We start from the raw sequence: 27,963 nt of genomic DNA, 5'->3' as shown, positions 1-27,963 counted from the left end.
AGGAACGGGCTACACATGCGAGGCATTATTAGAAGCAGAAGAGCATTCAATGTGATATCGTCTGATAGCGCAACTGACGACATGTGATGTCGGGTGGCTAGCGCGCTTTCTGATCCCGGACAAGCGGGATTGCCGCGATATCACTTCACGTCGCGTCACGTCAACCTCAATGCTCTACATCCGCGTTGAACAGGGCTTCAACAGCTATGTTCATCAGCCTGTCAGCTTGAATCATGGCATCGAAACAGACGTTGACAGATTTCGTGCGTCGCGATGAGCATGCAGCGTCCACCGAGCGGTCGCTCGATCGGTACAAGGTACCAACAAAGTTGCCGCACAATCGTCAGAACAAGCAGTCTACAAGTAACGCACAAGCTGCTCACAGGAACAACGGTGTGGCCGATGTCACGCGTCATCCTGCTGTAGCTAAAGATACTGAACCAAAGCACTTCTACGACACGGATGACAGCAGCATTGACAGAGAGTCGACGATCGCCAGCGTTCAGCTACCTCATGAAGCTCAGCAACGCGAAGCAAGCCATCAGCAGCAGAAACTGAAGCCCAAATATGCTCCTGGTAGTCCACTCCATTCTGATGAGGAGTATGTGACCGAACCCGAAGACCTGGCGGATGATCCTCTGAGCCGAGCAGCACCGCAGAAGCGAAAGAGCTCCCACCACCACAACGATGAAACGGCTACACCACGTCCAGATGGTGGTGCGGGTGGTGAGCCTCACAGGATTGAGTTGCCCTACATGAAGGGCGACTCATATCCGAGCACTACTGACGGTGTGCCTTCAGTCTCCTACGCCGAGATGGAGCAACATACAGCATCAACCACTGAGTTGCGGTCTCAGATGCCAACACACATATCCGGCAGACGACATCAGCCGCAAGAATATGGGCAGGGTCAAGCACAGACGCGCCAGCGCAACACCGAGTCCAGAAACGAGAATGTTGTTCCATATAGCCACCCGTTGTCTCGTAATCCAGCAGATGCGACGCAGAACACTTTGCAACAAATGGCTTGTGGCTACAGAACCGCACCTCGTGGTCCGAAGAATGCTCAAGCAGAGCCAAAGGCTATCTGGAACCAACCACGCCAGACGTCTCATGGCGAGGAAGAGGGGCAGGGTGCTGGCCAAGTAGCGACGCAACTTCCGAAGCAACGAGAACCCCAGCGACGGAGCTTGCCAAAGCAAAAGCCACAGCCTCCAGTGGTCAGGGCTTCATACGCGAGAGATGCTCCGCAAACCGACTTTAGCCTCTTGAAGCCTCAGTCGCAGGCAAATGGCTTTTCGGCAGTGCCTGGTTGGCAGCAACGAGTCGAGACAGGCAACTTCCACAACCACTATTCGCCACAGGGTGAAGGCGAGCAAGACAGCAGCCCACCCGCTGCAGGAGACGATGCTGATGCAGACCTTGACATCGACCTACCTGAGCTTTACGGACTTTCTTACGCCGACCTCAAATCGGCAGAATTTGATCAGAACCCGCGAATATCACAACTGCCTGGGCAGGGGGAAACCCTGTCAAAGGATCTTGAATCGATGCTCACCAAGGGATCAAAGGACCAGATCGAGTACTTCAGCACACTCAATATCGTTGTGTGGGAGGAAGCAGGAGACTGGTTTCTAGGTCGCTACAGCGAGGTTGTTAAGAAGCTCAAGGCCGCCCGTCAGGAGAAGCGCAAGGCGGCTCGTCTGTTCGAAGATGAGATTGAAGCACGCCATGAAGCTGTAAGCATGAAGCGGCAGCAGACGGAGGCGGCCCTTGGAGACATGAAGGCCAGTGGTGCTCAGGTGCTGCAGGGAACACCTAAGAAGGCGAAGAAGGCTATGTGACGGAACGGCAGTGGCATTTGTGGAAGGGAGATGGCTGTCTACAGTACTCATGCATGGGTTTCTTGGTGAATGTGGTTGAATGATGTCGATGCGTCGCCGTTGCGGCACACATTGTGCGGAGCAAGATGGCTTGCCGTTTAACAATTGCGCATACGTGTAGCAAGTTAGTGGCTGAGGTGGAACCGAGGGCTATGGATTCTCAGCCTTTGCCCTAAAGCTGACCATGTACTTGCCTATGCACGGCACGCTCTTGTAAGCAACACCCAATAGAGTGTCCCACTTGCATACGTTATGGCCGAGTTCGAGGCGGGTGTGGGTGAGTGGCACGTGCGCGACTTACGTCAGTGATGCAGGTGATTGAGCTCACCGAAGTCCCGATCTGCTTGCTTGTTTGCTCTGCGGCACATCGCGTGCATAGCCACATTACTGTCAAGACCGCCCAGGACCTCTTTTGGACGACGTCACGTACATGTCTTCGTATTCTCTCGACGCCTGGCTACAGTATTTCAACGTCATTGCGCCGAACGTGTCCAACCAAACATACGACTCGAAAACGATAGGCAGCATCATGAATCACCAGGACTTGAAGACGATGGTGCCGCAGCCCAAGGCGTATAGGCGGCCACCTTACACAGTTGAATCTCCCGACGCGAAGAAGGTTGACGGCGAGACTATTCCTCGTCGAAACATCAGGGCAAAGGATGGATTGCGTGTGACACCTGACCCGGAGACCACAACCATATTTGACATCCTCAAGCGCTCCAGCACCAAGTATGGCAATGCTAAAGCTGTGGGAAAGAGAAAGCTCATCAAGATGCATGAGGAGACCAAGAAGGTCAAGAAGATGGTGGATGGCAAAGAAGTTGAGCAGGACAAGAAGTGGCAGTATTTCGAGCTCAGCGGCTACGAATATTTGAGCTTTACCGAGTATGAGCAGCTCGTGCTCAAGGCAGGCTCAGGCTTGCGCAAGCTTGGACTGCAGGCAGCTGATCGCGTGCACTTGTTCGCGGCCACACATATGTACTGGTTGGCAACGGCACATGGGGCGCACAGCCAGAGTATGGCTATTGTGACTGCGTACGACACACTTGGCGAGGAAGGCTTGAAGCACTCTCTATTGCAGACTAATGCCAAAGCGATCTTCCTCGACCCACATCTGCTCACCAAGCTCATCAAGCCACTGCAAGAGGCGAAGGATATCCAGCATGTGATTTATAACGACGATGAGGCACCAACCACCAAGGCCGACCCGGAGAAGCTTCAGGGAGACATCGAGAAGCTGAAGGAAGCGCACCCCCATCTGTCAGTGCAGAGCTTTAGCGAGCTCATCAAGATGGGTGAGGAGAACATGGTCGAGCCAGTTCCACCAAAGCCAGAGGATCTATGCTGTATCATGTACACCTCCGGCAGTACTGGTGCCCCCAAGGGTGTCCTACTAACCCATAGGAACGTGCTCGGCTCTATTGCTGGTGTCGACTCGATCGTCGGACAGTACCTTGGCCCGGGTGATGGTCTGCTCACATACCTACCACAAGCACATATCTTGGAGTTTGTCTTCGAGTCTGCCTGCCTCTACTGGGGAGGCACCATGGGTTATGGCAACCCTCGCACAATCTCCGACGCGAGCATGCGCAACTGCCGTGGCGACATCGCGGAGTTCAAGCCTACCATCCTGGTTGGTGTGCCAGCCGTGTGGGAGACCGTCAAGAAGGGTATCCAAGCCAAGGTCGAGAAGATGAACCCGATTGTCAAGAACATGTTCTGGGGTGCTTTCACGGCGAAAAGCTTCCTGATGGCAAACTCTTACGTACCATTGTCCGGCGTCAGCACGAGCCTGATGGATTCCGTAGTCTTCAAGAAGATTCAAGAAGCTACGGGCGGTCGTCTACGAATCACGATGAATGGAGGTGGACCCGTGGCGAAGGACACTCAGCGTTTCATCTCGATGTGCATCGCACCTATGATTATCGGTTACGGCCTGACCGAAACGGCTGCCATGGGTGCGCTCATGGACCCCTTGGCTTGGACCGACTCCTCAATGGGCGAGATGCCATGCTCTGTGGAAGTCAAGCTCGTCGACTTCGCAGACGCTGGATACTTCAGCACGAACAGCCCACCGCAAGGCGAGATCTGGATCCGTGGCGCTTCTGTCGTCAAGGGTTACCTCAACATGGAGCAGGAGACCAAGGAATCCTTCACTGATGATGGCTGGTTCAAGACTGGCGATATTGGCGAGTTCGACTCAGCTGGCTCGCTCAAGATCATCGACCGCAAGAAGAACTTGGTCAAGATGGCGCATGGTGAATACATTGCCTTGGAGAAGCTCGAGTCCATCTATCGCAGTTGCCCAGTCGTCGGCAATATTTGCGTATATGCCGATCAGAGCAAGAGCAAGCCTGTTGCTATCGTCGTGCCAGCTGAGCCTGCTCTCAAGAGCTTGGCCAGCAATAACGGGATCAAGGGCAGTGGTTTAGAGGACCTTTGCCACAACAAGGATGTGAATGCTGCTGTACTGAAGGAGATGCAGGCAGCTGGTAAGAAGGGTGGTCTGGTTGGTATCGAGATGATCGAGGGTGTTGTGCTCAGTGATGAGGAGTGGACGCCACAGAACGTAAGTCATTATAGAACTGTTGTGATACTCGAACGGTCGTTAACACGTATGACAGGGTCTCGTCACCTCTGCACAGAAGCTCAACCGCAAGGGAATCACGGAAAAGTACAAGGACGAAGTCAGCAAGATCCAGAAGTAGGCTTGCTGCTCCAATCTGTGATCAGGATGAGAATTACTTACGGGTGGGTGATGTAGGTAGGGTAATGATGGTATGTGATATGACTGCTGGGCGTTTCTGGAGGAGCAATGCCGTACTCAATGATCTTTGTAGTTATACTTTTACAGCTTGCTAGTATCGGTACAAAATGCTTCGGGCCCTTCTCGGTTATCATCGCTCATCGTTGCCACGGCTTGCCACTCTAGCATCTATTCGCTCCACCAGTGTCCGTAATGTGACAGGCATGGTCGAGCCTGTGGCTTTGGCAGGCGCAGATAAACTATTGGCCATGCTTATGCTGGTTTCGAGTTCGTTTTGCCAGTGTGCATTCAATCAGATGGCTTGTACCTCTGATAGTACTCCTCCATCTGCTTCATCTCCTCTTCCCGTCCCAACTTCTTCATCCCCGCAATCATATCACTCAGCGTCAAAACGGCCATGACAGGCACACCAGTCTCCCTCCTCACCTCAGCGATCGTACTACCCCTGGGCGTCCCATCGTCGCCCTTACCCTCCTTCTCACTCTGACTAGGCATCTTCTCCTGCCTATCGATAGCCACGATAATACCGACCAGCTTCCCACCTTGCCCATTGATGATATCGATTGCCTCGCGAATAGCAGTCCCAGCCGTCATGACATCGTCGATAATGACCACCCTCTTTCCTTTCATGCTCTCACCAATCATCAAGCCACCTTCGCCATGATCTTTGACCTCCTTGCGGTTGAAGCTGTATGCGATGTCTCCCCATTTGCTTTCGTCCTCACCCGCTAGCTTCTCTGCTGTGGTAACGCAAAGCGGTATACCTTTATACGCCGGTCCGAAGAGTATATCAAAACCCCATTCCGGGTGCTCCTTGGCATAGCTGTCTATCTGACGAGCATAGGCTGTACTGATTGCTCGAATTAGGTTGGCTTTGCAGAAGAGTCCGCAGTTGACGAAGTATGGAGATATGCGGTTTGATTTGAGCTTGAAGGAGCCGAAGGTCAGGATGTTGGACTTGAGAGCCAGCTCTATCAGCTTAGCTTTCCACTCTGGGAGTTCGGATGTCGCCATGTTGGCGGTTGTTATGGTCTACATTGTATTTGGTCAAAAGTTTTGATTGACATTCATGGAACTTTTATCCTTATCGTTATCGCTGGTGGGGTCGTTCGCAGGGTACAGTCGGGTCAGAGCTCAGAGACGCTGCCGAACGCACGTTTCCAAGGGAGTGGCAAGCACTGCTGTTGATGAAGTTGCATCGCATAAGGATCGAGGAAAACGCGGACAAGAATGCTGACAACTTATATACACGACTACGCGCAAAGCACAGCGAAGAGCAAAGCGAAAGAATGCTCGACTTCAGGTGACTCGAGGGCAATATGGCTCTCAGCGAATTCTTGGCCAAGTTAGGGGACGAGGTCGTACATGTCGATGAAGGTTAGACAAATGCACACCTCTCGTTCATGATAGCAAAGGCTAAGTCTTCACAGAAACATTCGATCTGTTCTCACAGACAGCCGCCTTACCAAATCTTGGCATGATTGATGCTAAGGCAGAGACCCTCGAGATCACCATTGGGGCCAAAGACTACACCATCACCCAGTCCCCCGGACTACTGCAATCGAGCCACGAGCAAGGCACTACTGGTGCTGTGGTCTGGCAATCTTCCGTCCGGGTGGCAGAGTGGCTTGCAGATCCTCGCAGCTCGCTGTTCAACGCTGGACTTTTTGACCATGACAGCACGGTACTTGAGCTGGGATCTGGCATCTCTGGGATCGTGGCAACTGTGCTAGCTGCGCAAGTCAAGGCTGTTGTGGCTACGGATCAACAACATGTGCTCAGGTTGCTGCGGAGTAACATCGATGCGAATGCTGGCCATCGGTCCGACCGAAAAAGCCACGGTGGCAGGAAGGCAAGCAAAGTGCGGCAGCCCTCGTCAAGCATTCAGGTCATTGCTCTTGACTGGGAGGAGGACGACGTTCAAAGGCATCTAGCCAGCAACGACCTGCGCCAAGGCGTCGATGTTGTCATCGCATGTGATTGTATCTTCAACTACGCGTTGATCAATCCGCTGGTCCAGACATGCGAGGATATCTGCAAGCTACGGAGTGAAGCAGTCACGGAGTCAAATCTTTCAGCAGGTAGTACAGTCTGCTTGGTAGCACAACAGCTGCGTCAATCGGAAGTGTTTGAGCAGTGGCTCAAGACATTCATGCGATCGTTCCGGGTCTGGAGGTTGCCTGACAACATGCTGAGCGGTGGGCTTCAGGAAGGTAGTGGGTTCGTGGTGCACGTTGGTGTCCTACGGGAGAAAAGGTAGCACAGATAGGATCTTCGGTCCTTCCACTGTTGCTCCTCGCCGCTTCATTTGCTTATCTCCTCGGTTTCCAGACGCTTGGTGACCATGTCGAGATGCCCGCACCGCGTCCTCCATGGAGGCCGGCCCATCGTTGCGGTGGTCCAAGATCACAAGCGAGTTCGCGACCAAGTCCAGGCGGACGTCACATTAATATGAGCCGCATTTGTCTTGCTACTCAGCCAGGCAAACACGTGCTTCGGTCCGAGGTACCGTATCGCAAGAAGTCATTCGTGGCCCCAAGTTGTACGAGTCCTCCACTTCCATCCACACCCACTTACCCGGCATCCACCAATCTGGAGGAAAGATACGTACCCTCGGCTACTACTGCACCCCACCATTATCGCGGTCTTCACATGCATGCAGATGAAAAAAGACCACGTAGCGAAGCACAGAAGTCAGCCACCACGCACGCTTATCTTTGACCTTCCCTGTTGATGACCAGCGCAACCAATTCTTCCGTGGTCGCCGGAAGAATAGGAATGCGGAAAGGATCCCCATAATTCCACCCCCACGCTGCGCAGCTTCCAATTTCCAGCAGAGTCTAGATCTCGTACAGAGGCGTTCGGCTATCACGACCTCGGGCTGAAGTCCGCCACGCGGAGGATGCTTTGGGAAAACACGCCTTCTAGCGTACGTTGGTGCGGACGAACAGAGTTCTCGAGCGAGCGAGCGGCCAGCTTGCATGTGAAATGACAAGTCCCAGCTGCTGTGATGACGTGATGCCGAACCCTCGCATCATAAGAACGTAAATTCACAAACTGTTGAGAAGGATGACGAGAGCCTTGCATTTTGTTGAGGACAGCTGCAGCCTGCTTTATTGGAGAAGGGTGTGTTGAATGCCGTGGGACGCGATGCACGAAATGATAGAAGGAGACAAGGCATCCGATAGATTAGGAAGCAAGCAAAAAAAAAAGAAGGTTACAGACCCAGCAGCCTGGCACTTTCTGGGGTGCATGGTTCTTCTGGGGAACTCTGTTTACATGTTTTGTGGTGGGATGGATACAGGTGTGTTTTCCGCGGGAGGTTCTTGTTTAGGGAAGCCGAAAGACCTCGAGTCGGGCTGGTAGCAGAATCGCACGATGACGGAGAGCAAGATCGGTTCGGTCACCTCAACAGTTGCCTCGGATTGTGTGCGGATGTAGGATTTGCGCAAAGTCTTTGCCGGCAGCCGATGTAGCGCAGCGACGACGTGTCAGTTTTGTAGCTGTCGCAAGGCGTCCAATGATCCTGCAGGAGTCCAATCGGTATACGTGGCAGTCGATCTGTTTCACGAAAACGTGTCGCAAGCCAAGTACGTATTATGGTCTCCAGAAATCTCGCTTTGTTCGCTTGTAGTAGTAGAGAGGTGGAGTGTTGCAGAGAATGGTAAGGCACGAAAGTCAATAGTGAACGACCGGATCGAAGGCGGCGCAAGAAGCTTTGCACGCCATCGCGGAGAACGTGGAGAAATCATGCAGTGATCAACGATGATCACGAGGAGGCCCAAGACGGCAAGGAGATGCGGCAAATACGTGAGACCGGGGCAGAAGGATGCCAGAGTAATATTGTATTATGCCGATGCTACCTGAGCGCACCTATGTAAGCATCGCACAGCCAAACGGCGCGCGGTTTGAGTGAAGCAATTTCCTGACCAGCATGTCGAAGACGGCAGAAACCAGTGCCGTGGGTATCTTGAATACCACAAAGCGCAGCAGCCGTGAGTCAAATACCTCCATAACAGTCTTGCGACTCATCGACCAAAGACGACCCTCCCTCGCCTCCCATTCGCCGTTCCAATCTATCGCTAGAACTCCTCGCGTGAAAACAGGAAACCCAAGTATGCAGCATGAAGACCGTACAAGTGTATGGCTTCAGTCCCGTGGCCGAAGTCAGTATTCCGAGAGGCGCGGCCTTCTTTGTCGCTCGCTCATCACATGCGATCCTGCAAATCGCCCGCCTCGCTTGCTCGACTACTGTTCTGACCACTGCTCATGCCGCTACCAGGCTCCCTAAGCTCGTTGATTTTGGCATGACTGTTGTCTTTTGATGCGACCATGGGCACGGGCAACTTTCTTTGTGCGCCATCTCCCGCTTCCATGATCTCGCTGATGCGCAGCCCGCTATGCTGAGCCGGAATGTACGGCTGATGACCGTCAGCTGACGGCTCGACAGGCGCAAGCGCTGGTGGTGGCTGGTTATGCAGAGACAAGTCGTGAAGAGTGGGGAGCTGAACGCCGTTGTGAAAATACTGTGGTCGTAGTCGTGGAGAGTGCGAAGGCGTCGCGAGCGGAGTGTGGTCCGGTGTGGGGGATGTAGACTCGTGCGGGAATTCTGGAGATGGTGGTGCAGTCGATTGTGGGGTTCCTGGCCTCGACTTCTTCGCGACTCGGTGTCCGTAGTGGTCATCTTCTTCCTGAGAATGCGAGCGAGACATGGGCTGCGAAGTCGGGTTTGAAGAATAGTGGTAAGACGAGAGCGATGGCATGCGACCAGTGCCATACGGATGGCTGTGGTAAGGCGTCGCATATCTGCTGTTGGGCAAAGACAGATGCTGGTTCGGGATGTGTGCATTGTTCTCGCGCTCGACTTGAGACGCTGCAGTCGCCAGCAGGTTAATGTCCATCGGCCTCTGTTGGAAGTTGCCAGCAGCCGGACTGATGTCGCCACTGGCATTTCGCGTGATGTAGGAGCCAGGATTGCTTGCATAGGTCGCATATGAATGCGGAGGTGAGACGTTCGGCGAAGTCACATTCGAACCAGGCGCAGAGTTCGAGTGCTTTGGCGGAGGTGGCATCATGCCCGGCATCTGGTTCATTTGCTGATTCATCTGCTGACTGAGTTGCTGTTGGAGGTTAGGCAGGCCATTAATCTGACCAATACCGTTCGAAGGCATCTGGCCGAATTGATTGAGCTGGTTGTGCTGCTGCATGCCATTCATCTGATTCATTTGGTTGCCGAATTGACTGAGCTGGTTGAGCTGTTGCATTGTAGCATTGTCGTAGACACCATTCTGCATGCCGTTCTGGATCGCTGCCGCCGCCGCCGCCGCTGCCGCGACATGTTGCTTATTCCCTCTTCTCGAATTCGGGTTGTTGTGAATGCGCGAGTGTCGTGTCAGCTCGTCGGATCGGCTGAAGCGTTTCGTGCATCCTGGGAACTGGCAAGCATGTGGCTTCTCCCCAGTATGCGTTCGGATGTGTCGAGTCTGATGCTCAAGACGGTGGAAGGCCTTGTCGCATAGCGGGCACTTGTAAGGGCGGGGTAAGTCTGGTCGATGTTCGTCGCTCATGTTCATACTCATGTTGACGTCGGTCGACATCGGCGACACGCCGAGCGCGGCGGAAGCCATGTGTGGTGAACGCGTAGTGGGTGTTGAGTAGCCAGATGACGTCTGTTGTGGTTCTTGTGTCGTCGTGGGCGCTGTCTGTTGTTGGGCCTGCGCGTGGTGCTCCGGGTTCAGTAGCTGAGAGAGCATGTGAAAAGGAGCAGCCTAGCTGGCTGAGGGCAAAGGTCAAGTAAGCCTGGGAAAAGGAATGATGCAGTGTAATGCGGAGGCGTCCGGGGTCGGGGGTGGTCAAGATGCAACCGCAAGGGATGATGCCGAGCTCAGCGCGCGAGTGGGAGTTTTCTGAAAGAAGTTCAGCGGAAGAGGGACCGTGATGATGAGACCGCCAAGCAAAGAGGCACGAAGGCAGATCGAAGCAGGACCGGGAGAGTGCGTGGGGAAAGTGATCCCGGAACAGAATCTTAGCGTATGCAGCTTGGATGCCCCCCCAGTTGTGCCGACGGGACTGTTTTGATGAGGAAGAGATAGCGGTGATAGGCGGCCAGCGATGCCCTCCTTTCCTGGTACGGTTCCTGCGTTACCGCTTCAGATGTGTGATTGCCTTCCTGCACGGGATTTGCGATACGTCTCCCTCGGCAACCCCAGACCGTACGGAGTACCTCCTCAAGGACAAAGTCGTTCGATATGCGGAGAAGCAACGTGGAATTTGTTGCGATTAGAGCTGACAAGCAGTGTATGACGTTCGCTCACAACTCTGTGATGGCAAATTCCTGTGCAGAAATCACGTGAATCATGGCGAACAATTCAAATCTGGCTTGTGACAGACCCTCTGAGCAAGTAAAACCAACCCGTGGGGCGACTGGCACAACTCGCGATTTTGCCCGAAGTGGGCTTCTTAGTGGGCAGCAGGAGGAGAACGAGCATTGGTGGTAAGCACACTTGCAATCGCACTGTCCGAACACACAGGCTGCTGGCACCTGATCAAGGTTCTCAATCATCACTCTTGCTACAGTATTTGTGATGCCGTGTCTCGTCGATGGCGAGACGTCGGCGCCACAGCCACAGTCACGAAGATTCATCGGCGCCGAGGAAGCGCCCTGCCTTAGAACAACGGGAGAAGCTCTCGGCACGAGGCGGCATCACTTCGTGGGTTTGGGTGCCGCAGCACATTCGGAGTGAAGGACGTTGATACTCGAGACGATGTTAGAAGGGCAGAGTCCTGACAGAAATGATGCCGGCTATGTTCGAATCCATTACAAAGAGATCGATCGAATCTCCAGCAGCCTCCTTGACGTCCAATGACACAAGCATCACGTACACCTACCTACACACCTGCATATAGTCACAGTCAACGAGGGCCGAATGCTTGCAAGGCCGACGTGTCGTAATTCGTCTAGGACTGCTCTGATAACAACTCGCAGCCCAAGTACTGTATCTGGCCGGCCACGCGTTCTCCCATGTCTCACGGCAAGCAACAGTCTCTCGTAAGTTTCAGCTACGCCGCGAACATCATCAGCCTGATATCCCAGCTGTACCACGTTGTCTCACCATTACAGTAGATGGAAACGCTACATCCCTTGCAGTCAACAATTGCTTTCCTGGAGTTCGTGGGGGTGAAATGCACGCACGCCTCGTGGGAGCAATGGCTTCGTCCATAGGCTAAAGTCGTGGAAGCACATGCAAATAATGGGAGGCCTATCAAATCCTGGATTCCCACCACAACTTCGAAGGTGGGTAGCACCACAAATCCTTCGTCTTTTCTTCAGCCTATGGACTCTAGTCGCTTACGAGGAGCCGCCTGTTGTAAGACACACAATCGGCTACATACAGCATGCACCATCGGTTTGCAGAAGACGCGGGATATAGATGGACATGATTATCTTCCCTGAGCAGCTCTCTCCGCAACACGCATGTCGATCACTGTGGAGGAGGCTCAAGGCGAGCCCGGTCCGTCCGGTATTCTGCTGCTGTGCGTGCGTGAGTCGTGCAGATGTGGAGTCACGGCGTGATGGGTCGTACATGTGTATTTTGGATGATGTGGCGTCTTGATGCAAAGCTTGTCCCTCCGGATATCTTTGTGCAGATCGCACGCCTGACTCTCGTTCAAAGAGTTTTATTGCAATCGACAGGAGGCCGGCCACGTCGGCATCACATGACGTCGTCAGGAAAATTGAGATCAGAGTCTCGTCCGAATCCACCCGATTGTGGAACTCATTTCTGTGGAGTCTGGCGCTCTCCGTACTCGTACACACAAGGCACTTTCCTACGGATGCTAGCAATGAGATGGCGTGCTTGATGCTAAAGAGCAGAGGCTTTACCTTTGGTTTGCTCTATCTTTCGAACCTGGACGGCGAGGCCTAGACATGAGGGTATATCCAGGTCGCCATAGAACACGTCTGTCTTGCCGAAGAGCACGCTGTCCTGTCAAGCCTTCTTGAGGGATGACTTGCGTTCCTTGATGCTCACAACACCTGCGACAAGGCGCACATCGAACATGCGCCTGAGGCGGGTAGCACAAGATGTGCGAAAGGGACACCTCATCGAATCTGGCTGGTCGCATCCCCGGACAGTTGCCTGCCATCCAGCATACAGATCTTGCGCGTATACCATGTGACCATCCGCAAGCTGACGCGATCGAGAGTCATTTGGCGGGCGTGAAGTGAAGAGTATCGTTGATGCGATGTGCTTCTATGTCCATGTTCCATTCGCCCTCCACCTTGTCGGTGGTGCTACTACCGTCACACCCCGCCGTCATCCTGCAAAGTCAGATCGTTACATAGGATGCAAGGAGTGGTGATAAATCTATTGACCCAGGAAGTCGACAGGACACAGACACGATTCAGATCCCACGCGCAGAGCTCAAGCTAGCAGCGTTTCAAAGCAATGCTGACCTTTTCTTACAGGTGTTATCAAACTACAGCACCATAAGGACCTACCCCACCGCCGAAGAGTATTCAATAATGGTCGCTGAGAGTAAGCGTACCGGTCTTCGTGATCATGTACTCATTGATGGCCACGTCTTTGCCGCTCTCTTTGCCATATCCGCTTTCCTTGATACCACCAAATGGCGACTCGGCAGCCGATGCGTTTCCAGTGTTCATGCCTATCATTCCGGCCTCCAGGTTCTCCAACAATCTCCAGGTTCTATCGATGTTCTTGGTGAAGAAGTACGAAGCCAACCCCATGCTTGTATCGTTGGCGAGCCTGACCACTTCATCCTCGGTATCGAACTCGAATAGCGCCATAACGGGAGCAAAAGTCTCCTCGCGAGAGATGAGCATGCCATCCTTTGCGCCTGTGATGATCGTGGGCTCGAAGAAGTATCCTTCGTATCCACTTTGGCCGTGCAACTTCTTGCCGCCCATCACAAGCTTGCCACCATTCTTGGTCGCGTCTTCGACCTGAGCTTGTGCCTTGTCTAGACTTCGAGCTGTTGTCACAGGACCCAACGTGATTCCATCCTTCGCGCCATGTCCAATCTTGAGCTGGCGAGTCTTTTCCGCTAGAATCTCGGTGAATTTCTCGTAGACACCCTTCTGGACGTACACACGATTTGCTGTGATACAAGCTTGACCGGCGTGTCGCCACTTGAGAGCCATGAGCTGTGCAGCCGCTTGTTCGAGATCGGCATCGTCGAAGACCAGGAATGGACAGTTGCCGCCCAGCTCCAAAGTGCACTTCTTCAAGCCATCGGAACAGATCTTGGCTACAAGCTTGCCAACGCGAGTCGAGCCAGTAAAGGTGACCTTCTTGACTAACGGATGTCTGCACAGCGACTCCGACAAGCTTGGAGTACCGTCGAGACTGGTGGGAAGTACGCTGAAGACACCCTTGGCGAAGCCAGCCTTCTCAGCAAGGTACGCGAGCGTCAAAACCGAGAAGGGTGTCTCTGGGCTCGGCTTGACAATCATGGTGCACCCGGCCGCCAGAGCTGCACCCGCCTTTCGCAAGATCATAGCGATTGGAAAGTTCCATGGGACAAGCGCGACTGTTACTCCGATCGGCTGCTTGACAGTAAAGACTCGTCGGTTTGGCGCCGCGGGTGTCTGGACGGTACCCTGCACCCTCTCGGCCTCACCAGCGAACCACCATGTGAAACCAAGGGCGTAGTCGAGCTCGCCCTGGGACTCTGCGATCGGCTTGCCAGTCTCGTATGTGACGATCTTGGCAATATCATCACGATTCTCCCGAATGAGCTGGTCCCATTTCAACAAGCATTGTGCACGAGTCCTTGGGTTGACCTTCCGATATGTTTGGAAGGCTTCGTGGGCGGCTTTCACAGTGGCATCGGTGTCGTCTGGAGTACAGTCTGGTGCTGTCGCCCATACCTTGCCATTGCCAGGATCTGTCAGATATCAGCTTGCTGCGTGCCACAATTTAATTGATGAAGCCCCAACTGACCATACACATCGAATCTCTTGCCAGACTTTGACTCAACCCATTCGCCTCCGACTAGAGCTTTCGTGCGGAAGATCTCAGGGTTGCTCAGCTGTAGGATGTCAGTTGGTCAATATCGCCTTCGTCGTCTTCCTCAACACGCTTCTCAGAGCCGCAGCGGCATACCTTGAAAGGAAGATCTGACGCCATGGTTGCAATATCGACAGTTTTGATCGAGGTACTGTCGGTCTTTCGTCGTTTGGATTGTCGAGCCAGCTTGATAGATTACTGCTGTTACAAGTCAGGAAGTGAGCATGATTCTTGAAGTCTACAAGCACTACTATTGTCATCTACGTCAGTGCCAGCGACATAGGAACACTCCAGAGCCGACGTGATGCGGGGCAAGCTTGGAGACTCGAACGGTGGTTCGAAAGCTTTGAGCCGACACGGACGGAAATAACAAGTCCCAACCTGAGGCATCTTTTGGACCTGTAGGATCTTTTTGGACGACCTCTGCTATCCGCCTGCCCGGAGTTGACCTTCCTGACCATCAGGGCAACGACTTTGGCTTCAAGTCCTGCAGCTTGCCCCGCGACGACCTCAAGCTACCCCACAACCCCAACCCTGGTAATACACCCAAGAGACGATCAAGGCGATGCTCGACCGCGACGACCCATGCTCACAGGAGCGTTGCTGGCAGTGCTACGTCGATCAGTATTCGTATATAGGTATAAGAATGAGTACGTAGCTACGTCAAGCATCCTGTAGCTTCTCCTCGTTCACAATCCTACGTACGATATTCCCGCCTAAGAGACATAATCGATCACATCCGTAACGGACCGCAATGCCTCCTCGTTCAAACAAAAGACAGAAGACAACCAACGGCGCAGCAGCAACAGACACCAAAATGCAGAACGGTGGTTCCTCGCACCCATGGGCCGATTTGCCAGCTGCTTTATCCGATTCTCTCCAGAAAGCTAACAAGGCTGCGGAATCTGATGGGCAACTCAGCGCTTTTACCACCAGTAATGCCATTGAGGGCCCTGCTACCTTTGGTATCAAGTCGTCTGGCTCGCCCAACACGGTCCTGGTGACCGTGACCAATGGTAAAGCGGATATCAGCACTGGGAAGACAAGTGATGCCCTCTTCACTTTGTCCGCGCTTCCTGAGCAATGGCAGGAGTTTATGAAAACCACTCCGGTTGCCCCAGTAAGTCGTGCTTGCGTCGAGGCGTAGTTTTTATCTCAGGTCCACTGACCGAGCTACAGTACCAATCATACTGGGGGATGTTCGGGATGAATATCAAGCAAGAAGGTATTAAGGTCGAAGGCGATCAGAATGCCTTCGCGCAATGGACACATGTCTGGCGCCGTATTCTCGAGATCTTGCATGATGCATACGCTGGTCCAACCCCAGCAGACGAGGAGCCCGAGGTCGATGAGGATCATATCGTTGGTCGATACACCTACATTAGCGCGCCTGTCTGGGGCAGATGCAAAGTATTCTATGAGCAGTCCGGTGAAGGTGATCAGGAAATCGTGTTCTTGCACACGGCTGGTAGCGATGGTCGCCAGTACCATGGTGTACTCAACGATGAGCGTATGAGGCAGAAGTGCCACATGACTGCTCTTGATCTCCCAGCTCATGGAAGGTCGTTCCCATACGAAGGCTACTGGCCAGGTAAGTGACCCAACAGTCCCCGTGACTTCAACTGCGGACGCTTACACAGCTCGCCAGGCATGCACACTAACAGCGAAGACGCCTACGTCGGCTGCATTGCAGCGTTCGTCAAGAAGCTCGGCCTCAACAAGCCCATCATCTGCGGCGCTTCCATGGCCGGCCAAGTCTGCCTTGCCGTCGCCGCTCGTGCAGACGAAGTCGGTGCCGTCGGCTCAATCCCTCTGCAGGGAAGTGACTACCTGAATATGGAGAGGCAATGGCACGATCGCTCACCATACGTCAACCAAGCCCTGTTCAACCCAGAGTGGGTCTACGGCATGATGAGTCCCACAGCTCCTCTGGTCAATCGACAACTCATCTGGCACTTGTATTCCGCCCAAGCCTATGGTATCTTCCATGGAGATCTTGACTTCTACTTCGGCGGCTGGGATGGTCGTGACAGGATGGCTGGTATCGATACCAAGAAGTGTCCAGTGTATATGCTTACTGGCGAGTATGACTGGAGTAACACACCAGCGATGTAAGTCATCAATGGCTGTGAGCATGATTTGTGATGTGGAATGATTGTTAACCTCACATCCACCATAGGTCCCAAGCGACGTGCGACAAAATTCCGGGCGGCAAGCATCAAGCGATGAAAGGTCTAGGCCACTTCCCGGCAACCGAGAACCCCAAGGTCTTTGTCGGCTATCGTGAGTTGAATACTACGCGTGTTGTTGATGTCAAGGCTAACCCAAGATGTAGTCCTAGAGGCGATCGACCATATCCAGAAAATCCGGGCTTAGATACTTTAGCTCAGCTCAATCTACAAAAGTTCTCCGTTACTCTTACTTTCTTCGTAACCCTAGAGGTCAGTGATGTGCCGTGGCCTTTACACGTGTTGGGTGGGAAAGCAGCTCATGCATACAGGGAAGTACTGGCAAGCTCAAGCACAACCCCGTGCTTCGCCGCAATCTCGACAGCGTCCTCCTCCATTTCCTCCCAATAAGCAGGGGCCTCCCAGTCCCAATGGATGTATCCACCACCTCCACGAGCTCTCCATCGTGGTGCTTTCGTGACAAGTCTCAACCTCGTGTTTCTCTGAAACTTACCTTTCCGTAGTCTGAAGAGGGCTCTGAACTCGTGCAAACGCATATCCCCAACACCCATCTCGATGTGCGGGATTGGGTGAAGTTCTGAGAGGCCGTGAACGATGGCGCCTCGGCATTTGCTGTCATCGCCGAACATGTATACTGTTTTTATCCCGGACCATTTTGACAAGGGATCGGACAAATGCCAATCGAAATTTTTGCACCTATCCTCGCTTGACTCTATGGTCAGATGGGTGACGTTGGGCAGCTGACCTTGTTCGCGTAGTGCAGATATGGTGATGAAGGTGTCCCATTCACGTTGGAGAAACCGTATATTTACGTGGGTCAGGGTATCGACGCTCTTGGAAAGCGCCCATCGCAATGGTTCAGGTTGAATATGCGATCGAAAGATCTCGAAACGCCGGAGGGAAAATGGTGGCGGTTGGGTTGGCAGGTACGAAGGGCTTCCTTGGTATTCTGATCGTCCGGACCATCCGGCATGATAGAATGTCAAGTCTTTCAGTGCTGGCGTGACCTGTAGCAGAGGTAGCCAGGAAGACCCTCCGTGTATGTTACATAGGAGTGCTTCGCGCAGGCTCGATAGATCATGTTTTAGTGGTGGTGGCGTATACACGGCCGTACCAATGACACTTCGGTCGTCAAATGGTGGCGAGCGGTAGCGTCCTGCATCCTCGAAAAAAAGCAGACTTCTCAGCTTCTCGGTCGGTATAGCATTGAGTATGGCCTGCACATCCATCTCCCAGTGTCCTCCACCAGGCTGCCTTATGACGAGGTCCCGAAGCAAGCGCAATTCCTTCTTTGATCGGTTGAGAAGACGTTTTTCAAGCTGGTCTCCATTATCAAGAACGATTGTCTGCTCGAGGATTGGTTGTGCCAGTCTTCGCCATGTCCTGGAGACGAGACAGCATGTCCGTAATATGTCGATACAGATCTGGTCCCTCCGTGAGCTATCGCGAGAGCTCTGGCCAGCAAGAAAGATGATCTGGCGGTACAGGTCCTCGTCGAGATTGACCATTTCGAAGGGGGTGGGGTACGAACTTCAGTGGACTTGATAGGGGACTGCATCGTATATATGTCAATTGAGCAGAGGCCACTTGTGTAGGCAGAAGTCCAATCCATCGCGCGCGTCCCTGATTCTCGCCAGGTTGCCGCGCTAAGACATATTACTCAGATCGGCCCCGGACCCTGGATTGTGCATTCACTTCACCATGCGCTTGTTCTGTTCACGTGCCAACCCTGCCTTTCTACCTTGGGTCAGAGACTTGTTGTAGATATCGACAGAATGGCTGTGCCACAGCTGCCGCTCCTTTGGCGTTCGATTCTTGTCTTGTATGCCGCATTGTGTACCACCTCCACAGCTGCCGCCGAAACATCACAAACACCACTGTCACAAGCTGGTTACAAAGTTGGCCAAACCATCCCCGTGAGCTGTCTGAACAGGACGACGTACGTGGAAAGATCATCCATCAGTTGGTGCACAGGAGATACTAATCGGCACTAGTGACACTGGCGAACACATTACCGATGCTTCAGGAGAGCTCCTCTATACGCCCTTTCCGATATGCAACGAGACAGGCAAGCCTCTCGAACTGATCTTCGGCGTGGAGAAAGACATCAACTGTACAATCGACTTCGTAGACGACCCATTCTTCCACCTACTGGAGTTCTATGTACATAATGACGCTCCATTGACCTGCCGCATACCAACCAAACCATTACCACCCTCGCCATCGAAAGAGGAGTTTGAGAAGGGTACCACGGATTTGACAGAAGGTCAGGGCAGTCTGTCAGATGTCTACACGCCTATGGTGGTCGCGCTGGCAGGGACCTTACAATTGAGCCATCTGCATGTGAGCACGAGTCTGAATGTGCTGGTTCATGCAGCACCAAAGAGTGTTGCGCCTGGTACGATTGCGGCAGCAACGGCATACAGTATATCACGAGAGCCGCCGACGAGGATAGTCATCGGTGACAGCTTGCCATTGAGGTTCAGCGTGCGATGGTATCCGAATACGAGCCTACCATCTGGCTGGACAGGCGTTGGTGGGCATTTGACATTCAGTACGCTGGTCTACTGCTTGATCTCTGCTGGTGCTTCGGCAGCCATATGCTTGGCTTATTTCAGAGGCGTGGAGTTGCCGCGAAGGCTGAAATCACACGGCAAGGATCGAGTTGGTGGCATTGAAAGAGGAGGAGGGCTGGGAGGGTATGGAATCAGCAACGGTTACTACGGACCTGGGAAGCGGGACTAGGTTGGATACGAGAGATGTGTATATCTATGGAGCGATTTCTGAGATTAGCGAGGCGCTGGGAGTATCACGAAAGCATTCAAGTCCAAAACTCGCCTATCATCCATCCGCTGACATGTGACAGCGAGTCTGCTGACTGAAAGTAGGCACCACTAGCGCATTTTCAGATGCGTTGTCGGTCTTTGCCTCCGCCACAATCACTCGCACTCTGCTGTTGCACACGTACACGCAGTCACCTAGTCTTTTCGGAGCTCTATCACCAACCGCGCAATTTATCTCACAGTATCGTGCAGTCAACCCTGGCTACCGAAATTTCGCCTTCCTTTCGCTTCATGGATCTACCTGTCGAAGTTCGTGTCTGCATCTACGAACCCGCTATCAGTGCAACCCATGCTGGACCAGTCCCGCTGGAGTTACCGCCACCAAGCATCACTCAGGTCTCGCGACAGCTGCGGGCCGAAAGCCTACCTACCTACTACAACACAGCATGCCATTACAAGCTCACGCTTGCGACCTTCGACTGCGGCATGAGGAGATGGGTGGGGAACTAGAAGTGCTGGATACAATATTTCGCGGCCAAGCACGTGGCGAATATACGAGAGTTGACCTTGAACATGAATCTCGTTTCTGGTGATCTGATTGGGCGGACGCCGACAGGGAATGTTTGCACAGTTGAAATACGGAAAGTAACCAAGATCCGTTTCTAAGCATACATTGGAGAGTGGTGTTACAACCAATTATCCTGACTGTCCGTCAAAAGAGTCTAAGATCAGGCTTCGAAAATTCATGGCGATCTTCAGCCAGAACGATGAGTCGTCAGGGGTGGTCGGTGGCGGCGCACTCGTCTCCGCTATCGACTACTTTCAATCTACATCGACAGGGCAATTGCTTCTCCGAGCATCTCAAGCGCAGATGTAGCAGCCCAAGTGTGACCACACATCCGTCGCGTGCAGTTGTCGGACATCTATGATATTTGCGATTGAGACGGTTTGCACCATCTCTGAGCAGGCCATGTTCGATCTGCTTGCTTGTCGGGACCCAGCACTATATAAATCGCAGCCATGGCAGGAATCACTCCAGCAGTCATTGCTAGTACTTCGTCGTGACGTCAACACTACAGCAGATACTCGCCTCTCGACTCATTTCGAACGACAGCGTCTCCATATCAAGCACGCTCTTCGAGCTCCGCGAGTCGTCTGGCGATGGCTTAGGTCTCTTTGCCAAGGTGTCTCTGGAACCTGGCACGATCCTGTACGTGGAGACGCCACTTCTGTCCTTCACAGAAAGCTCCAAGCAGATAGGCGATAGTGACATCGCCGCAGCTTACAACAGTCTCAATGCGACACAAAGACAAGTCTTCAATTCTCTCCGCGACCCAGGCGATGCTTTACCACCCGCGGTCCGGCACCCCAGTCGCATACACCGCATCATTTACGCAAATACTTGGACTTGCGATAACAGAATCTTCATTTTCCGCTTGTCATCCCGTCTGAATCATTCCTGCTTGCCAAACACCACTACCCGGATCGTTGTGGCCAGAGATGGGTTAGAAGAAGTGCAATAAATCTGCCACGTTGTTCGACCGGTAGCAGCCGGAGACGAGCTTACTGTCCTATATAAGATAGCTGCCAATTCATGACTACAAAGGAGCGCAGAGCTTATATCGCCAGTAGATCGATGAGGTTCGACATGGATCACGGCGCGTGTGAGCTTTGCTCCGTTAACTGCAGCACAGCTACTGGGAACAGAAAGAGACTGGTCAGCGACATGCGGCGGATGTTGCTTCGACACCTCTACTTTATGCTCTCCGGCCATGACCTTCCTGGTGTGCCATCCGCTTTCGACGCAGCCACGCAAGCAACTTACCTTGCCCGTCGCGCTAATGATGGACACCAAGAAAGCATGCTTCATGCCTTCTGTTTCGCCAAACTCTGTGAGGCTGAGGGCTTCGAAGGCCGTGAAATACGACACAGGCGTCAAAGGAACGTCACGGAACTGGGAACTCGAAGTCCGTGGACAAGGCAATCAGAGTCCTGCATGTAGAGGTGTATTGGGAAAGGAATCTGAGCGCCCGGGTCAGGGAAACTGTGGTATTGATGGTGACATCCTTCTCTGGAGGGCCAACAAAGCAGTCGGCTTTCACGATTATACAAGTTTGCATCGTTACTATAGCGGAAGCACAATTCAACAAACAGGAGCGATTCGTAACGAACACTGGCTTGGCTGGTTCAGTAGTCGCTTATGGATCGAGGCGTTGAGGGTGCCGACACTCCTACCATTCCCACGGCCTGGGAGTCTGAGATCGGCCTCTCATGCTCGACGTACACTATTGAATGATGATATGACTGATAGATGGGCCATCATGGAACTCAAACTTTATTGCCATACCCCGCAAGGTGAACTGTAGTGAGTGTCGTGATCAGTAATCTGGCGAGCCGAGATGTAGCTACACCTTAATCTTGTAGCAAATATGTTTCGGGTCGCTTGACCACCTGGATCATCTTCCTTCCCACAAAAGCAGATATGGCTACAACCAGTGATAAACGACCTGTCGTCGCTGTAGTCGGTGCCGGCCCAGGCATTGGCGAAGCCGTTGCACGTCGTTTCGTCGCAGAAGGCTTCTGTGCCGCACTACTCGCACGAACAGAAGATAAATTGCAGAACATGGTAACGGGCATCGAAGCCGACTACGGGAAAGATACCGCCAAGTACTACATCACCGACCTCCGTCTCGAGGACTCGGTCAACGCAAGTTTCCGCAAAATCCAAGACGAGCTCGGTTCGGTCGACGTCCTGGTATACAATGCTGGCGCCCGTCGAGTGAACGGAAGGACCATCCTCGACACGACAAGCGAGGAGTTCGAAAACTTCACCAAGATCAATCTCTTCGGTGCCTTCTGGGCGACAAAACGTGTCTTGCCGGATATGCTTGCAAAACAACAAGGCACCATCCTCTTCACCGGCGCCACAGGAGCATTACGCGGCGTACCAGGCCTTTCGAGCTTCTCCCCTGGGAAATTCGGTCTTCGTGCTCTATGTCAGATCATCACGCGCGAATACCAAGCCAAAGGCATTCACGCTGCATTTATCGTCGTCGATGCGCCAGTGGACGGGAAGCTGATCGGCGGTGTCAGGCGTCGGGCATGGGCAAGGGAGGGCGCGGAGGAGAAGCTCAACGATATCGAGTCTTTTCTCTTGCAACCGGCGGATTTGGCCGAGACGTATTGGTTTCTGCATAAGCAGAAACGTAGTGCGTGGACGCATGAGATCGATGTAAGGCCGCAGAAGGAGAGCATGTACAGCAGGATGTAGAAGTATCATGCGAGGAGGACGTGTGTGAACTATAGCGAACCTAGTCGGGAGGTCGTTGAATCTATGCTGGCTGAAGTGCACGCAAATGCAACGTCGCCACTCGTAGCGACGAATCATCTGCACAAGTCCCCATTAGCCTAGGAAGGACTCTGGCTCGCTGAGCCCGAGAGCTTTCATGGGTTACGGGACGTGCGAGGGGTTTATATAATGATCAGGCAGTCCATGGTCGAAGTCGAAGTCGACGGCTTGCGATGTCCCCAGAACAGGCAATAGCGGCTTCCAGCACCATGACGAGAATCCTCATATCTCCAATCAGAGCAAAGGGGTTGATCATGGAGGCAAGCCCTTCAATTGCAGACCTCGAAGCGCAAATTGCGAAGAGGTTTCTTCAAATGCCGCCATCGATCGCGGATGTACCTTTTCCTCTCGTAACGATAAGACTCTAGCGGACTGATCGATGCGTCCGGAGGGGAGCAATGTATGACATATCCAGCCCATCAATCAGTCGGTGCTATGAGTCAACAAAACATCAACATTACCCCCCCCCCCTCTCTCAGCGCGGTAGCAGTACAAGCAGAAGCGGGCATCCCTGTGAAACAGAGACAGTATGCATGACCCATGCCTCGATTCAATCTCCTGAAATATGCATGATGGAAGTGGGAAAATTTCTGTAGTACACCATCTCGACCAGCAGGTAGACAATAGGCTAGTCTAGGCTACCCCTTCCAACACGCCCCTCCCGCTCTCCCTCTCTAGCCTCCTTCTCCTCCGCAAACCCAAAATCCAGGCTCATCCCCCTCCGCATCGTCCAATGGACTCAACACGGGACTCATCTTAATCTTCGGCCTGGGCTTGAAAACACTAGAATACTCCGCATCAGGGGAGAACAGCTGCTCGCGGGGCGTAATGTCACGGAGCTTGCGTTTCGGTGTCGCTACACTTTCTGTACCGGGCTCACCCTTGTCGTCGTGTTCGTTTTCTTCTTCCAGCAGCAAGTTTGGGATGGAAGAGCGGCGGCTGTTGTGGGCGGTCGTATGATGGTTATTGCCGGTGTTGTTGACGGGGTGGATAGAGCTGCGTGCACGTGTATGCAATGGTTTCTGCTTGTCCTTCTTCTTGGCCGCTGTCGCCTCTGCTGTAGACGCGGATGCAGGAGCTACAAGGATAGATCGCCGTGTCCGCTCGAGCAACGTCTCGCGTCTCTTCTGCTTAGCATTAACATCCCCACTGTCGTCGTTGACTCCTTCTTCCTCGGCCGATATTGGGAGAATGTCGACTTCAGACTTCCTCACGTCCTTGACGTCTTCCAGGCTTCGGAAAGCCATGGACATGCGTGTGCGCTCGGCCAAGGAGGGCCGAACGGCTGGTACTAGCGCTGGCGCTGGTGCAGAGATAGCTGAAGGAGAGGCCGACTGCGAGCCGCTGCTGCTGCTGCTGCTCGTAGCTTCTGGCGACGCGGCCACAGTGGCGACTAGAGGCGTAGGCGAGCTCGAAGCCGCATGACCCGCCGCCACAACATCCTTCTCACCATCATCACACGATGAACCCGGGCTCTCTTTAACAATCCCCATATCCACCCCACTATCATGCGACACCGCCTGCGCCTCCTCATCACCTCCCCTACTCCCATCAGCCAAACCAACCCCAACCCCGACCCCAACCACAACCCCAACCTCCCTCTCCTCCTCCATAGGCGTCTCAACAGGCGTCCCAAGCGCACTCCAATCCCCACTCCCACCATGCCAGCTTCCCACTCGGCTCTTAACAGGGGAGAAGACTTCGCTTTTGAGTGGAATGACGCCGCGTTGACTTTCGACTTTCGGCGCGGTATAACTCCTACTGTTGCTGCGTGAAGGGTGGGAGGGCTTGATGCTACTGCTGCGACGTGAGACGTGGAAAGGGCGACGCATGGGTACGGCGGTTTCGGAGGGGGAGCGGTTGTGGGTTTGGAGGAGGAGGAGGTAGGGCCGTGGGTCCTGGGCGCCGGGAATTGTGCTATTTTTCGTCTCGCTGCTGGTGGAGATGTGCAGGCTTGAGTGGCGGGAGGGACGTGGACGTGTTTGAGGTTTGTTAGCGCCCTCTGCTGATTTGCCACTGGGAGACAAAGGCTCGGATGCTTGTCGTTGATGTCGCAATTGTTCTCGCATGGAAGTGAGGATGTCGTCGTACTGAGCGGACATCTTCATGGCACTATCGCTCCGTTGTCGTGGAGGAGCAGAAGACGTGGGCATAGGCGCATCTCTCAGACCAAGATCGCGATGCTTTTCGAATCGAAGACCCACCGCTTCGATTGCAGTGGCCGAGCTCTTCGATCTGCTGTGTTTCTTCGCGAGGAGGTCGTCGTGTATAGTCTGCCATCGACGAACACGCTCGTTCTGTTCATCGACCGTGCGCGACAGAGTCTGCAGGAGACCTGTAGTCGCGTGGGTGGAGGGAAGTGTAGTACCATTACTCGCATCAAGAGACTTGTAAAGCAGATCATCCTTCTCAGTCTGTCCATCGAGCAGAACATGTCGCAGCTGTTCACTCCCCACCCACGATCTCTTGATACTCTCCTCAACCCCCTCTAACCTCCTCAGACTCTTCTCACTCGGCCTGGCACTCTCCCTCTCCCTGACAACCTTCCTCCTCTCCTCCAACTCCGCCCCCTTCTCCCCCAACCGCTCAAACACCCTTGTAAACCCCTCCGCCTTCCTCTTCCTCTCCTCCACCTGCCTGCCAAGCGAAACTCTATGCGCCAACCCCAACGACACCAACAACCCCTCCCTCGCAGCGTTCCCATACCCACTAGCCCCCGTCCCCAACCTCTCCGCAACCGGTCCACCCTGTCTATGCCCCGCATACGTCTTCTTCCTCTCCAACACCACCTTCCTCAACACTACGGCAGAAAAGGCAAGACAGACTTCCCATAATCTATCTCCACTGCATTCTTCAACTAAGCTCTTCCTCAGCACTGTCTCCCGACCCAGAATACCATTCTTTTTCAGCTCGTTGAGACATCTGAACAAAGCAGCGCGGAGATTGATGCTCTGCAGTGGTTCGAGGGGTGGGTAGAAGGGTCGCAGCTTTTCGGCAGTGGTCGCCGGGTCGTAGAGGCGGAAGAGGTGGTAGAGGGCGAATTCGGTTGTTCGGGTTCGAAGGCGGGCGTCGGAGTGGGGGTGGAAGGTGGCAGCGGTGGGGGTAGGAGTGGGATAGTCGGGGAGGAGATCCAGGTCCAGCAGGCGGAGATTGGTGAGGAAGAGGGTTATGATGGGGTTGTGGTGGTGGTGGAGTTTTGCTGCTGTGGCATTCTTGGTGGAGGCTGTACGGCGATGACCTTGCGACGCTTCCATGTTTATAATCTCTTTTCTTTCATCTCATCGATAAGCCAACGTTATCATGTCTCGAGCTTCACGTGCTCATGATACGGTTACAACGGCCTTCAAATGCGCATGTGAGAGAGGAGTGTAAACAGTGGGAGGGCACGAGCTGTGGGGCACCAGCATCATCCCTGCAGGAAATCATTGATCACTATTGCCCTGGCGATTGATTGATTGAGCCAGCAAACACTGCATAATAATTGATTGCTGGTGGCCTATAACAAGAGCTGCTGGTCGTCGTGTACGGAGTGGAAGAGTCGCATACATCGCATACATCATCCGCGACAACGAGTGGAGCAACAGACGCAATGCTTCCCAGCAAAGTGGAAGAGGCGCCTCAAACGAATGCTCCACCCAGTATGTTAAACAGTGATATAGTCGACATGAAAGTAACTAATAGCAACAGACGACAAATCAGGCCTCCTCACCCCCTCCCAGATAGTAGAAGCGCAATGGACGCCCGAGACTGGTACGTGAACAACATCATGCATCCAAAGGTGCGCACTTGTACAAAACAGCCCAAACACAACCCTCCCTCCACACAACTAACCCGACACCAAACGCAGTCCTCTCCACCATCACCCCGCGACCCCAACCCACCACCGCCTCCCCCCTCCCCTTCATGCACCTCCTCACCCGCCTCAAAACCACCAAACGCGAAGGCTGGCGCCGCTTCGGCATCGACCATGGCGAGAGCATCAGCGATCACATGTACCGCATGTCCATCATCACCATGCTATGTCCACCCTCTCTATCACAACGTCTAGATATCGGGAAATGCGTGCAAATGGCACTGGTGCACGACATGGCCGAGGCACTCGTAGGTGACATCACGCCCGTGGATGGGGTGGACAAGGGGGAGAAGAGTCGGCGGGAGGCCGGGACGATGGATTTCTTCACCAAGGATTTATTATGTCAGGTTGACGGGGGTGGGGCGCAGGGGGAGAGGATCAGGGCGTTGTGGCAGGAATACGAGGATGCGGGGACGGAGGAGAGTGTGTTTGTTCATGATGTGGATAAGATCGAGCTTTTGCTGCAGATGATGGAGTATGAGCGGGAGAAAGAAGGGGGGTTGGATTTGGGGGAGTTCACGCGCGTGGCGGGGAAGATTCAGACGGCGGAGGTGAGGCAATGGGCTGGGGAAGTGTTGGCTGAGAGGAAGGTGTTTTGGGAGGGGGTTGGAAGGACGCCGACGGGGAAGTTGGGACTTGAGGCTGAGGGAGAAGGAGGTTGGAAGAGGAATGGTGGTGGTGGGAATGATGGGGTGAGCGAGGAGAGGAAACGACAGCAGGATGATTATTACACCCATACGAACGGAGCGGCGCACGGGGCGAAAGCGGTGAAGCTTAATGATAAGGGCGCGAAGACAGCCTCATGAGGTTCCTGTCGCGTTTCGTGTTGATCGGTCCTTGCGATTCCAGGCACGACCAGGCTGTGGAGCTTCTTTTAGCATGTGACCGGGAATAGAGTCGCGTCCTAACATCTTTACGATCCAAGGAAGGGAAGGATGGGACTCTGCATGGCATAGAGAGCATAGCACACGCGCACGGCATAGCGGACTCGCGCTGCTTGTTAGCGTAAACGATAGCGGGTTAGATGAGATAGATGAGGAGCATGTCTTCCTACAAACCCATGGCATCTCCAGAGCCGAGAGCCTTCGTACAGTAGTGCTATATG

The 27,963-nt window shown here is 53.6% G+C and overlaps 12 protein-coding genes across 12 annotated transcripts; 7 read left to right on the top strand and 5 right to left on the bottom strand.

Annotated features, from left to right (window-relative positions):
- Nucleotides 1-233: 233 nt before the first annotated feature.
- Nucleotides 234-1,844, top strand: LTS14_008968 (uncharacterized protein; the record flags this gene model as incomplete). The annotated part of the gene is made up of 2 exons (XM_064841651.1): nt 234-726; nt 802-1,844. The coding sequence occupies 2 exons, from the start codon at nt 234-236 to the stop codon at nt 1,842-1,844; spliced, it is 1,536 nt and encodes a 511-aa protein (XP_064690814.1).
- Nucleotides 1,845-2,313: 469 nt separating this feature from the next.
- On the top strand, nt 2,314-4,594 carry FAA4 (long-chain fatty acid-CoA ligase; the record flags this gene model as incomplete). The annotated part of the gene is made up of 2 exons (XM_064841650.1): nt 2,314-4,455; nt 4,511-4,594. The coding sequence occupies 2 exons, from the start codon at nt 2,314-2,316 to the stop codon at nt 4,592-4,594; spliced, it is 2,226 nt and encodes a 741-aa protein (XP_064690813.1).
- A 347-nt stretch (nt 4,595-4,941) lies between these two features.
- Nucleotides 4,942-5,667, bottom strand: URA5 (orotate phosphoribosyltransferase; the record flags this gene model as incomplete). The annotated part of the gene is made up of 1 exon (XM_064841649.1): nt 4,942-5,667. The coding sequence occupies one exon, from the start codon at nt 5,665-5,667 to the stop codon at nt 4,942-4,944; it is 726 nt and encodes a 241-aa protein (XP_064690812.1).
- A 305-nt stretch (nt 5,668-5,972) lies between these two features.
- RKM5 (Ribosomal protein lysine methyltransferase) lies at nt 5,973-6,913 on the top strand (the record flags this gene model as incomplete). Its single annotated transcript, XM_064841648.1, has 2 exons — nt 5,973-6,030; nt 6,084-6,913. 2 exons carry the CDS (start codon nt 5,973-5,975, stop codon nt 6,911-6,913), a joined length of 888 nt encoding a protein of 295 aa, XP_064690811.1.
- Nucleotides 6,914-8,861: 1,948 nt separating this feature from the next.
- LTS14_008964 (uncharacterized protein) lies at nt 8,862-10,280 on the bottom strand (the record flags this gene model as incomplete). The annotated part of the gene is made up of 2 exons (XM_064841647.1): nt 8,862-10,081; nt 10,229-10,280. 2 exons carry the CDS (start codon nt 10,278-10,280, stop codon nt 8,862-8,864), a joined length of 1,272 nt encoding a protein of 423 aa, XP_064690810.1.
- A 2,891-nt stretch (nt 10,281-13,171) lies between these two features.
- LTS14_008963 (uncharacterized protein) lies at nt 13,172-14,804 on the bottom strand (the record flags this gene model as incomplete). The annotated part of the gene is made up of 3 exons (XM_064841646.1): nt 13,172-14,562; nt 14,619-14,706; nt 14,781-14,804. The coding sequence occupies 3 exons, from the start codon at nt 14,802-14,804 to the stop codon at nt 13,172-13,174; spliced, it is 1,503 nt and encodes a 500-aa protein (XP_064690809.1).
- A 634-nt stretch (nt 14,805-15,438) lies between these two features.
- Nucleotides 15,439-17,060, top strand: LTS14_008962 (uncharacterized protein; the record flags this gene model as incomplete). The annotated part of the gene is made up of 5 exons (XM_064841645.1): nt 15,439-15,804; nt 15,864-16,275; nt 16,333-16,795; nt 16,864-16,967; nt 17,020-17,060. The coding sequence occupies 5 exons, from the start codon at nt 15,439-15,441 to the stop codon at nt 17,058-17,060; spliced, it is 1,386 nt and encodes a 461-aa protein (XP_064690808.1).
- A 112-nt stretch (nt 17,061-17,172) lies between these two features.
- LTS14_008961 (uncharacterized protein) lies at nt 17,173-18,381 on the bottom strand (the record flags this gene model as incomplete). Its single annotated transcript, XM_064841644.1, has 1 exon — nt 17,173-18,381. The coding sequence occupies one exon, from the start codon at nt 18,379-18,381 to the stop codon at nt 17,173-17,175; it is 1,209 nt and encodes a 402-aa protein (XP_064690807.1).
- Nucleotides 18,382-18,648: 267 nt separating this feature from the next.
- LTS14_008960 (uncharacterized protein) lies at nt 18,649-19,618 on the top strand (the record flags this gene model as incomplete). The annotated part of the gene is made up of 2 exons (XM_064841643.1): nt 18,649-18,812; nt 18,868-19,618. 2 exons carry the CDS (start codon nt 18,649-18,651, stop codon nt 19,616-19,618), a joined length of 915 nt encoding a protein of 304 aa, XP_064690806.1.
- A 2,359-nt stretch (nt 19,619-21,977) lies between these two features.
- LTS14_008959 (uncharacterized protein) lies at nt 21,978-22,927 on the top strand (the record flags this gene model as incomplete). Its single annotated transcript, XM_064841642.1, has 2 exons — nt 21,978-22,021; nt 22,081-22,927. 2 exons carry the CDS (start codon nt 21,978-21,980, stop codon nt 22,925-22,927), a joined length of 891 nt encoding a protein of 296 aa, XP_064690805.1.
- A 752-nt stretch (nt 22,928-23,679) lies between these two features.
- Nucleotides 23,680-26,259, bottom strand: LTS14_008958 (uncharacterized protein; the record flags this gene model as incomplete). The annotated part of the gene is made up of 1 exon (XM_064841641.1): nt 23,680-26,259. One exon carries the CDS (start codon nt 26,257-26,259, stop codon nt 23,680-23,682), a length of 2,580 nt encoding a protein of 859 aa, XP_064690804.1.
- Nucleotides 26,260-26,594: 335 nt separating this feature from the next.
- On the top strand, nt 26,595-27,664 carry LTS14_008957 (uncharacterized protein; the record flags this gene model as incomplete). Its single annotated transcript, XM_064841640.1, has 3 exons — nt 26,595-26,643; nt 26,693-26,755; nt 26,853-27,664. 3 exons carry the CDS (start codon nt 26,595-26,597, stop codon nt 27,662-27,664), a joined length of 924 nt encoding a protein of 307 aa, XP_064690803.1.
- Nucleotides 27,665-27,963: the final 299 nt, after the last annotated feature.

Source organism: Recurvomyces mirabilis, assembly GCF_035927965.1.
Source record: "Recurvomyces mirabilis strain CCFEE 5264 chromosome Unknown scaffold_28, whole genome shotgun sequence".
NCBI lineage: Eukaryota > Fungi > Ascomycota > Dothideomycetes > Mycosphaerellales > Teratosphaeriaceae > Recurvomyces > Recurvomyces mirabilis.
The sequence above is the reverse complement of the archived record's forward strand: the minus strand, read 5'-3'. Positions and strand labels throughout refer to the sequence as shown.